General features: G+C 38.7%; 1 protein-coding gene across 6 annotated transcripts; it reads left to right on the top strand.

The window, feature by feature from the left end:
- Positions 1–29: 29 nt before the first annotated feature.
- LOC149026431 (Peptidase M50 family protein) lies at positions 30–12315 on the top strand. 6 transcript variants are annotated; one of them, XM_089146716.1, is made up of 12 exons: positions 30–742; positions 927–992; positions 1125–1191; positions 1381–1479; positions 1580–1683; positions 4745–4892; positions 5078–5158; positions 5263–5727; positions 5925–6245; positions 9847–10014; positions 10978–11513; positions 11597–12312. In XM_089146716.1, exons 1-10 carry the CDS (start codon positions 639–641, stop codon positions 10006–10008), a joined length of 1617 nt encoding a protein of 538 aa, XP_089002842.1. In that variant the 5' UTR covers positions 30–638; the 3' UTR covers positions 10009–10014; positions 10978–11513; positions 11597–12312. The 6 variants fall into 6 exon arrangements, with proteins under 6 accessions (XP_089002842.1, XP_089002837.1, XP_089002839.1 ...); XM_089146711.1 differs by having other exon boundaries at positions 1125–1479; positions 10898–11513; positions 11597–12315; XM_089146713.1 differs by having other exon boundaries at positions 1125–1479; positions 11603–12313.
- The last annotated feature ends 44 nt before the right edge of the window (positions 12316–12359 follow it).

The raw sequence follows: 12359 nt of genomic DNA, 5'->3' as shown, positions 1-12359 counted from the left end.
AATGCAGGATTGCTGATTTGTAAGAGAGTAAGATCAACAGCTTTTAGTTGGTTTGACTCGTAATGATGGTAGATGTAATATCCTCGTACCCTATATATGAAAAACAAACACCAAAACGGGCAGAAAAGAGAAAAACTACTAATTCCATAATCGATTACTCCCCGGACTCCTCATTCCCATTTTGAAACAATGGCCCCTCAGGATTTAGTCCGAGGCTGAAAAACTGAAATTACTTCAGCAAAGCAAAATTTCCGATCGGTAGATCCGAAATTTCGTTAAAAATTTCAATATCAACCGTTCGAATCTGAAGGGTCAAGATTGAAATATCGATCTCGGTCAATCGAGATGTACTGTAGGACGCAAACGCACAGGACTTAAAGCAAGGTCATGAAAACAAACACCGTCTTGGACCTCTTGGTTACTAGTCACCCACGCGCGGACTGTTGGCCGCGAATTCAAACAATACGCTGCGAACCCTCGAGATAGGCGTTTCCGAAAAATTGCCATTGGTATCTGTCAACCGCCATTAATATAGGAAGGAATCGATGTGATCCCCTCATCAACATTTGCACAGGCATATATACAGTATACACTAGCTCGCAGAAGGTGGATAGCTGCAGCGAATAAGTGTAAATTGCATGGCAGGAGGAGGAGGAGGAAGGCGTGGGAGAAGGTCGACGAGGCCACAAACTCTTTTACCGTTGAGCGCAACCCCGCTTCTCCACAACACCATCTCTTTCCGGTATCCCTCTCTTCGTCTTCTTCCTCCTCAACCCCTTTGTGCGTGTTTCTTTCGTGAACAAGCATATTTAGTCCTTACCAAAGCAAGTTCGCTAATTGTGAAGCTGGAAAGCCCGCAGAAATGTTGTTCTTTCATGAAATTTGTTTTCACTAATGAATTAGCTCACCATTTTTTCAATAAATAGGTACTGCGACTTGAAGATCACCGCTTTGAACGAGCCTCTCTTTTATATTGGTCGTAAATATGCATGGTGGAGTTCTCTTCTCTACTTGTTCCCTGATTTGGCCAATTAGCTGATTAAACTATGCTTTGTCGTCCTTCTCTACTCAGGAATTATATTTATTTTAAAAGCAAAATTTCGTATCTGCTTGATGAACCGCAGGTGCTTACGAGGTTGGTTTTCGGTTGGAATTGGTTTTAGCTTGATGGCATTACTGGGAGTTTCTCTTGTAAGCATTATCTGTCTTCGCTATTTCATTTCACCTCGTACCGTAAACTCCAACCTTCCTTTGTTCGGGTATCTAAACAACCACAAAATAACCCGTAAAAAAATAAAAGGGGCAAATATTATCGATACGGTAACTGGTGTTCTCCTCATTGGATATTGGTTGTTATGTTTCTACTTTCATGGTTGCCAGATTCTACTATGGGAATTGGCCAGAACTTTGTATCTCTACCGTGTAAGCGTTGAGCTTGAGAATTTTTGGAGTAGACTTCTATTCGGAGTATCCCCGTTGGTTGGTGTTTTATTTATTATTAAATCCTCAATCCGTGTTTTCTAATCATATTTCTTTTCTAAATTATGATCATTGCAATTGTCTTTTCTTTCCTCTGCAGGTTTCTGGTTTGGGCATGTCATTCATGGATGCCGTGTATCTGATAATCTCAACTTTGATATCTGTGGTTGTTCATGAATTTGGTCATGCCATTGCTGCTGCAAGGTCTGTTTCTTGTTCAATTTTAGGATTTTTTTTTGTCTCTTTCTGTACTTACATTTATTTTGGTTTCTTTTTTGGGGGTGGGGGGATAGAATCTGGATAGAGCTTTGTACTGCTTGTCCTGTATCACTCTCTATAAATGCATGCTACTTTGTAGCTGCGACAGGAAATAAAAAAGTTGACTTCAATGAAACCCTAGTTTGAGCTTTGAATTTCTTCATTTATTGTAAAACTTTCACTTTGTGTCTTCCCTCTAAATGTTGTGCTGCTGATTTTCTGGAGTTGTGATATTATTTGGACTGTATATATCATTGGAGTTTGTTGCCTTCTCTGCGGTCTTTCAAAATCATTCTACTGCAGTAAAACAAGAATGTGTTTGCAATCTGATAATGGCATTATTTTCTTGTGACATATATATCAGTGACCAAACCTAGTGCCTTGCGACTGATCCCTTTGGTCTATAATGATATGTGGCAGCTGGACTGTTTTTTACTAATGTTCTTCAATTATACATCTTAGAGGCTCTCTAATTGCTAATGAAGTTTTTATACAATAATCAACTGACAAATGATATGTTAACTTCGACCTGGTACTTACTTGTCATGGCTGCAACCCACTACATATTCTGGGCACAAACATCAGATACTAACATAAACAAAGAAAACACCATGCAAGAAATGCGAAGAATGCTCTTTAACACTCTCTTTTCTCCAAGCTGATTAGATAGCCAGGCAGATGTGCCTTGATTCCCAAGACAATCAGGATGACAAATGTGTCAAGGCATCAGCAATGCCATAAGATATAGGTAACTTACATTTGAATATGGAAAGCATACCTGGAAAATGGTCCTGAGCCTGCATACCCTGGTCTCACCTAGGTGTCACATAGATGTCATGGGGACTTGGCATACTCTTGGTACCGCGACTGATGCAGCACAACCAGAAGTTATTGTTCATGCTGCAGAACATGGACAGTAGCCTAGGAGATAATTCTTCATATTTGGCGAGCCCCTCTAGCTTGCATGAAAATAAATTCATATTTGGTGGGGCCGAAGTCCAGTTTGCAGGGAGATTAAATAGGAGATGCTGTTTTGCATGGGAGTTTTAGAGGTAATGTAGGATTTTGTGATATATTTCACTGGAATAATTATGTAATCAGATTTTTAATTCAGGTAGGGTATTTAGCATTAGTTTTAGTTAGTTCTGAATTGCTAAGAGTCCTACTAGGATCAGTTTTTTAATTTAAAATGCCAAGAGCCCTACTGTAGTTTTCTCATTGAATTATGTCTCTTTTATTATTTAAACACTTGTAATCAGAATTGTTAGAATTCAAGCTCTTAGAATCAAATCAGTCACTGAATTGAAAGAGAAAATAAGGAAGAAGAGAAAGAAGAAGAGAATGAATTAGCAGCAAGCTGCAATTCTAGATTAGTCCTAGAATCGCAGGCTGGTTTATTTACAGCCTTCAAACCCCGTTACAATCTTGAGAGACAAGTAACATTTTCCTCTAAAAAGGAAAACAAACTTACAGTGAAGGGTAGAATAAACTGACAAAAATTATGTCCAGAATAGAAAGAACCAGAAATAGAAATGGACATTCTAATCCTCCAAAATTGGTGCACCAATCTTGCTTTCCAAAATAGAACTTGTGCACCGAGGTGGCAAGGTTGCTGCCCCAAGGCTTGTGCACCAAGTCAATTCTCTACGAGAATTATGTCTCTCTTATTATTTAAACACTTGTAATTAGCTTACTGAGCATGGAATAGAAAGAAGGAAAAAAAAATGAAGTAAAGCTTGAGCTTTGTGTGTTTGCAGCCCACCTCTCTCTCCTCCCCTCTTCTTCTTTTTCTTATGAGTGTTCTTCTCCCTCTTCCCCCAAGTCTGATTCTTCTCAGCTTTCTCCTTCTTCCCCCTATCTTCTTTATCCTTGTTTCTCCTTTATTCCATACCTCATTATTTGGTATCAGAGCCCAAACTTGGGTAAATCTCTTCTCTATCTCACGGACTCTTCAACCTTCTTGTCTCTCTTCCTTGCTTTTCTTCTCCTCCCAAGATCTATCTCTTGTATCTGTTCCTTTGTCCTTTTTCCTGCCCCTAATTTCTTTTCTTAGTGATTGTGACTGAACAATACTGCAACAACCTATCAGATCCTTTGTTTTTTTCCTTGTGTGGTGCCAATCGAAGGAGGTAGATTCTTTTTACATGAAACTCTAGGATCCTTTTTCTTTTTTAAAGGGAAGGAGAAATTGATGCAGCACAACCAGAAGTTTCTGTTTATGCTACAGTAACGTGAACAACCTATCTTTAGTGGGTCCCTAATCCAGCTTGGAAGAAGATAACTTCATAGTTGGTGGCTCCCAAGTCCAGCTTGCAAGGAGATAAAATAGGAGATACTGTTTTTTGTGGTGTTTTAGAGAAAATGTAGGATTTTATTTATTTATTGGGCTAATTATGTAATCAGATTTTTAGTCTGTGTAGGATATTTAGGATCAGTTTTTTGTTAGTTTTAAATTGCCCAAAATCTTACTACAGTTTTCTATATGTCTTTTATTATTTAAACACTTGTAATCAACTTATTGAGCTGATAGAAACAAATGAAGTAAAGCTTGAGCTTTGTGCATTTGCTGCCCCACCCCCCTCTTCTTCTTCTTCTTCTTATGAGTGTTCTTCTCCTTTTTCCCCTACTTCAAGAAGTCTGATTCTTCTCTGCTTTCCCCTTCTTACCCCTGTCTTCTTTTCTTTTTCTTTCTCCTTTAATTTGTTCCTCATTAGTGTCCATAATGAATATTGATTTTTTATGTTCAGTGTTTTTGAGTTTCTCTGTTGGTGCATTGTCCATTCTCTCTATATGTATGCCAGATGTATTTTAATATATGAGTCTTCGGAATTTGAATTTCCTTGTCTTTGGAAGGGAAGTGATACTGTTCTAACTGGAGACTGAGCTCCTGTAAAACTTCTTATTAAAGCACCAGCAAAGAAATTATTGGATCAGAGCTGCAGGTTCTAAATATTTGTCTGCAGATTCTTATTGCTAGTATTGTAGGTACCATTCCAATGGAAAGCAGTGAGGGCGTGAAGATCGAATATATTGCAATATTCCTTGCAGTTCTTTTTCCTGGAGCTCTAATTGCTTTCAACTATGAATGGGTTCAGAGTTTGCCTCCACTTTCTGCACTTCGCATATACTGTGCTGGTATCTGGCATAATGTGGTGGTGAGTTTATATTTTACTTGTTCAACATGGACTCTTATTGGGTGTACATGTCTAAAGAAAACTTTGGGTTGCAAACTGTCTCCACGCTCATAAGCTAGTTGCCCTAGAACATGAAAATATCCATGCATGTTTTTCTCTGTGGTTTGTTTGAATTAGGTGTTAATCCGTCATCAGCTTCTCTCCAGTGCTGTGCGGTTTGTGGAATGGCATTGTTCCTCCTACCTTGGATCTTGTTTCCTTTTTATGTACATGGGAAAAGTCCAATGGTATGTATACTGGCTTTAATTTATCTTACCAAGTCTGCTTTTAACTTGAGCTCTTCTACTGTCTCTGTTTTTTTTTTCTGACTTATAGTACTTATCCTTGGTAGGTCTTGGGCTTGTCTTCTGCATCACCCCTGTCTGGTTTTCTATCACCAGGTGATCATATTGTGCTATTGGATTCCTTGCATATCCATGACCCTGAAGAATGGACGGAAAGGATTACTTTAATCCACAAGCAATCATTTCTAAACTCAGATTACTCAAGAGATTTTAGAAGCCTGCCAGCAATTGGTCATGGAAAGGGATATTGTGTTCCTGGTTCTTTGTTGGAAGAGAGAAAGAATACTCGACGAATTGATGACCAATTTGATTGCCCCAATGAGCTTACTGCATTTGTAACCTTTCCCTGCTTCAACTCAAGTATTTTAGATGATGGAAAAAGTGAAAATAGTCTTCATCATGAACAGGAGAGTATGCACTGCTTGACTGCGAAGGATGTCGTGAAACTTGAAAAATGTGGTAATGGATGGCCAGCAATTGAGCTGGGAACAAGCAGTTGTGAGTGTTCTCAGGTAAAAATTTGGATGCTCAGAAGTCATCTGACGTTGAATTATTAAGTGCAATGTTGTTGAAGAATCACTGATTTGGTGCTTATATTTCAATGTGTTTGGAATTCTTTTTTGCGTACTTTACCATTTAATGGTCTCTGTTATACTGTAGTGTCTGTGAGTAACAATGCAACTGAAGATGCTTTTGATCCCATTGGCAGAATGAGTACTGCATGATGCCCAAGCTGATGCCAGGTATGACATGGGTTGAAATCACATATTCAAGCCCTTTTTCTCCTGAATGCTTGCAGCATGGAGATTCTTCAGCAGATTATGGAGGTCGTGAATCTTCAGCTAGTAAATGTGGTGGGACTTTTGTTTTTGTTGGGGATGTGCTGTCCATGGGCCATTCAGTTCACTTAACTGCGTACCAATTTCGTTGGAGATTCATCTTAGGTGCTTATCTTCCTCATATGCTTGAGAAGATATTTTCCTGCACATTCAATGTCTCTCTAGCTATGGCTCTTCTCAACAGCCTGCCGGTATGTTCTTATGACAGTAAGTTTTGTATGAGATATTTTCAAATGACTGCTTAATCAAAGCTGCCTATCCTATCTACCCTGAAACTTTAGGAAGTGCCAATTTACGCATTATTAGCATGTTTGAATCATTTAGACACCCCAAAGGGAAAAAAGGGGGAAATCATTAGTGCCACCCCTTGAGTTACCCCCTAATATTGATGGCACCTCAAAACAAATCAAAATATTAGGTAGACCCCTTATCAACAAGTTTTTTTTTTAAAAGACGAAAATACTCCAATAATGTGAAGTGTCTTATATCAAACATAGGGAAAATCAACTCGTTGAGAGATTGATCAACAAATCATTTGCATAATGTTACTTGGTTTTAGGGTTCGCCAGCTACATTTGCATTCTCCTCTTGGTTCAAGGAATTGGTTCTTTAAATTAAAAGGGTGTAATAGATACTTCAAATTATTGGAGGGGTCTTTTTCAAAAACTAGCTTGTTAATAGTGTCTACCTAATATTTTGATCTGTTTTGGGGTGACATTAGTATTAGGGGGTTAACTCCACGGTTGGCGATGATAATTTCCCAAAAAATTGTATTTTGACTTCGGACCTGATGTTTATAGCATGGCATACCGTCTTATTTTCTCTATATAACCCATTTTGGACATAACATAGATGTGTAAAATAACAGTCAATCAATCAAAAGAATAGAAATGTGCTTTAGGAGTGAAGAACCATAAAATTTGCAAACAATATGTTGTTTGTCTTCCTCATTGGTGTCTTTGTATTTGAGCAAATAGAGAAGAAATTCCAGTGAAATTTGTGATATGTTGCCTCCTTTTAGTATCCATATTTGGTCGACTACCCAATAAAAGGCACAAGGTCTTGATGAAATCCCAATATAAGTATGGAAGAACTTAGAAACCTATAGACTAACTTGGCTGACCGAGTTGTTTAATAATAATATGAGCACAAGGAAAATGTCAAATGAAGGGAGAAGAAGCATAGCAGTCCCAATTTACAAAAATAAAGGAGATATTCAAAGTTGCAATAACTATAGAGGCATAAAGTTTATGAGTCGTACCATGAAATAATGGTGGAGAATAATTGAAACCCATTTGAGACAAGAAAACACTATTACAGAGAACCAATTTGGTTTTATGCCAGGAAGATCTAAAATGTGAAGCTATTTACCTTAATGGGAGGCTTATGAAAAGGTATAGAGTGTAGCAAAGATCTTCATATGGTCTTTATTGACCTAGAAAAAGTTTATGATAGACTAGACCATTAATTTAGCAAGTACTAGAGAAAAGAAATATTGCAAATTACTATGTAGACATAGTTAAGAACATTGAGGGGATAGGGTGGTGAATTCCCAACTATAGTTAGGCTACATCAAGGATTAGCTTTGAGCCCATATTTATTTGCACTTCTAATGGATAATGGATGAATTAACCAAAGACATTTAAGATGAGATTCCTTGGTGTATGCATTTTGTTGATGATATTATTTTGATAGATGAGACACAAGTAGGGATTACTAAGTTAGAATCATGGAGAGCAACTTCGGATCCAAAAGGCTTTTAAGTATAATGATGATGGAATATCTAGTGTGTAACTTTGATCATGATTGGACTGATGATGAGCTAGTGAAACATGATGAAGAGGATATCTCACAAAGCGGATATGCATGGGTCAGGTCTTGTATCTATGGTGTCAAACAGAGCTGATTGGAAGGCAAGAAGTGATGTAGTTGACCCATTTAGTTGGGACAAGGCTTGTAGTTGTTGTATTAGATCAACTACTATTTTTGTTTTAACTTTGTTGAAATCAACATAGCTTGGTGAACTTTCAGCAAAACATGGAACTTTGAGCCTATTTGATGGGCCCATCTTGCCTTTTAAGATAATGCAAAAATATTTAGTCTTGCAAGCAAGACCATTGCATAAATGATCATAATGTGTAGTGTATCAAATGATTAATGCAAGGTCAATATTTCATAAGTTGCTACTTCAGCCTTAAATATGATACAACAGCAATTTTTTTTTTTGAGTCGACAAACGTACGTGCTCCCTGTACTGGTTTAGCCACCATTCTGAAGAGGTATTGCTAAAAAATATGACACCTAGAGGATGCATTCCAATTGATTACCAAGATTGCAAGCTTAAAATTCAAATTAAGTCAATTCAATAGATCTGCAACATCCTGCATTACCATCCCTTTCGATCATGGGTGATGTTCTTGCTTATTAATAACCCATCGGGCTCTCTATCTTGAGGTAACGTCTTTTGGGGTATTTTGCCCTTCATAACTTTTACCATGTTGTCTTTTTTGCAGAGTTGTGGTCGTTAGTTTTTTTGCACAATATGAAACTTTCATAATTGAGTTCATCATTTGTCTCTTTTGTTGCTACACTATGTCCCAGAAACATACTTTATTACTGTGTCATGATTTTAAATTCATGTCTCAATAACCCGATCTCGGTTAATCATCCTGAGATTCTGTTTTTTGTTTTGTGAAGCATGTCTGAATTTGTATCCTTCCTGTTGATCAATTTGATTAATAGGCCTTGATGAAACAAGCACATAAAAATCAATCTTCTTCATAGAGGTGCTCTGGTTCTCTTTGTAGTGTCAATTCCACCTTGTGCATGATGACCAGGCTGAGGGAGATGGTCTGGATTGGTGTCTATACATAAAAGGTAAATTACATTGGGTGCCTCCAATTTAGGGAAATTGCACTTGCATCTAATGCTTGCCCCTTCAGCACCCAAGGACTGTGCCTGCAGCATTACATCTGACAGAGTCATCTATTACATCTGATACTCTTCCCTGTCTGTCTCTCTCCGTAATTGACAGATTGGCTGGAAATCAAAAACATTGCTGTGCACTTGAACATAAGCCCTTACCCGGTTCAATTCCTGGTCAGAATTGATGAGAACCCTCATCTTATCCTTTAATGGCCAAATCATTTTCTCCATCTTACACACAGCGATCTCAGTTGTTGGAGAAATGACTTGGCGTCTTTGTACATTTATGATCCACAGCAGCAGCTCTTCGGGGTCTGCTGGACTTTCCAATCATTGACCTAAAAGAAGAGCTTCAACAATGGTCATTTTCCTGGCATAGAGTTGAGCCAATTTTTGGGTACTTGTTTGAGGAACTGCCCCCGGGGCGCCCGCCCAGCTCCCTTCCTCGGGGAGGATATTAGGGAGTTATGCTCAATCTATCCTCGGCCACGTTGTTCCAAGAGCGATAAACGCATGGGTTTATAAGGGGGGGGGGGGGGTTTATTTCGATCTCGGGCCTCCGGGCGGCGCGGGGGCATTTCTCGGTAATGGATCCCAAAAAAAATTTTGATCTCATCCGAGTTTGTACAATTTTAGTTGCATCCTTGGCTTTCTATTTAGGCATGAAGGTGCTTTCCACTCACGCAGGGACCGCCACCATTTGAGATATTTGTGCTGCCTTTTTTGAGTAATACCATAGGGAACTACCCAACTGACTGAACAGCCCTTAAAACCATGTTTTGGTGGCACATTTATTCGATGAAAGCAATGATCCTTGTATCCTTATGATTTCTGTTAGAGAAAATCTAACAACAAAATACCTTTCAGGTGTTTGCTTTGGATGGTGAGTGTATTTTGGAGGTTATTCTATTCTTCGTCACTTTCTTGGGCCCCAGAAGAAGGGGAAGAGTTCTGCAAGTATGCCTCTGGATAGGCACCCTTTTATCCATCCTTGCCCTCTCAAGGATGCTTTTTCTCATGCCATTTTAAGTAAAGGTATCATCTTGCGCACATTCCAAATTTCCTGTTTATGACAAACCAATATATTCTCTGATGTGTACGTTTTATTCGCATTTAATTTTCCGTCTACTTCATTATCATGTTGATGAGAAAACTGCAAAACTAGACTTGTTTTTAAGAACATTCTTGGGGGTATGGCTGTAAGGTATATTCGTTCTTCAGGGAGGGGTAATAGGCCCAATATGCTGGTGGTGGTGTAATTAAATAAAGAAGAAAAAGGATGATGTCCAAGATTCAACAAATCATAACTGTCAGAACTGTGTGGGTTTCAGTTCAAGTGATCTAGACACTACAATATGTGATTGAACCTCTGGAGACTTAGTGGGGGTGTGGTGGTGTTTAAAATAAACAGAACTGGTCATATTGTGCTGAAAACTGAGAAGGTTTTGCCTGTTGAAATCATAAGCCATTTAGGCTTGATGATCCTGTAACAACACTGGCATGCAACACCGGCCCTCTGGAAGTGTGAATCTGTTGATGCAAAAATTTCAGGGTACCATGACATTCCTAGGAAGCGTTCAAGTAAGGAAATTTGAGCCCGTGAGTCTAGGTAGGTCTACAAATTGTATGGTAGACATCAAGTCTCAGATTTAAATTTAATGCAGTGGGTTCTCTGGGATTATGGCAGAGTTGAGGTGGTACCGGTATGAAAAATAAGCATAGGAAAAACTGCTTGTGGTATCTTGACTCAGAAACGGTAAACATCATCTGAGTTATTATGGGGAATCAGAAACAGAGATCTATTTTAGAATGCATTTCACTTTTACATTTTCGTGTTGTAGAGTATAATTTTGCCCCTTGGATTTTGTGTGTTTCTTAAAGACAGTTCTGATCGCAGCTTTATTCATGTCGTGAACAGTTTTCTACATCAACAGATAACAATTTTGAAATCTTATGTAAAGATCTAAGCTTCTATGGATTTTTCATGTCAAACATCAGCCTTTTGAAGGCCTCATGTTGGAACTGAGGTGGAGGGGGATACTGATGTCACCATGGAGAGTCTACAGTTAATGGTGGCTTGATTTTCTTGGTGTGGGTTTCCTCTTACGGGACTCATACAGCAGTTGGCTGCCTTGCATGTTCCATATTGATCATGGGAATGGTGCCACAGGGAAGAGTATAGGCTATACGAGGTAACAAGGCGCTGTCACCATAATGTGCAGTCCTTTGGTTTTTGGTCCTGTTCATTTGCATTGAAAACTTTCCATGTAGATGGTATATTTACTTGAAAATCTCGTATTTTTTCAAAATTTTGGTTTGTATTTGTCTAGAAGAATAGTGGGGGAGTTCTGTTTTACGGTGTTCTACAGGAGACAGGTTTTTACCTTTGACTGCTCATGGAACCAAGTCTCATATTTACTTGCTCCATAGTTGGTGAGTGACAGATCCTTCCACGGCCTATAATTTCTTCCTGTATCAGTTTCTCAATGGTGTATCCTGCATCGGTTACTTGAGAACTTGCATCTGCAACCAAGGTTGGTTTAAAAAAAAGAAAAGGATATTGTTTTGATGAATGCGTGATTCCTGATGCTTGCATTAATCTTTTCTTGTTTTTCAGCTGCAGTTGGTTGGTCCTTCGGCTAGATCTGCATTACACAGGGAAGGGGCTGGAGTTGGGAAGCCAAAATTACATTGTGGGAGAGTGGATGTGATGTACTTGGGTTTGTCGGGAGTGGAATGCCATTGTAATACAATTTCTCTCCTTGGGCCATGAAGAACAGCGGACCATGTTTTCTGATTGGTATATTTATTATTAAAAGAGTAGTCATCAATTCATGGTAGGATGACAAAGCACCAAACATGGCTCGAGTAACTGGCTAGGCTATGGCATGACCGCATTACCGAGCAGATTGACAATCAGATGTTGAATGCTTCCCTTTTTCCAACTGAAATTGGTACGTTGCGAATAATTAATAATACTACTTTGAGATTGTATTGGTTTCGGCCGATCTGACGACACGCCTGAATCTTTTACACAGAAACATATGAAAATCCCCAACGTCGATCCATCTGATTATGATCTAGATTCTGTGCTTCGTATACGTGAGAGTGGATTTTTTTTTTGCTGCTGAGCCAATTTACTTGCTAAGGTTGATTCGTAATCCTGCGTTTCGGTTTTAAAAACCTGGATGAAATGAACTCAATAACTACCGGTTCCGATATTCTGAAACTTTTCTTTTTCGGGTGAGGATTCTTTGAACCCACGCCATTTTTTAATTTATTATTTTTTATGAAACCACGCAACTTTCTAAAGGCTACCGCGCGCGGCCACGGAACACCACATATAATAGATAATTCTTCTTTTTCTCCAACGGATGGAT

The sequence above is a fragment of the Hakea prostrata genome, chromosome 2, assembly GCF_041222555.1.
Source record: "Hakea prostrata isolate BN-2017 chromosome 2, UWA_Hpros_2, whole genome shotgun sequence".
Lineage (NCBI taxonomy): Eukaryota > Viridiplantae > Streptophyta > Magnoliopsida > Proteales > Proteaceae > Hakea > Hakea prostrata.
The sequence above is the reverse complement of the archived record's forward strand: the minus strand, read 5'-3'. Positions and strand labels throughout refer to the sequence as shown.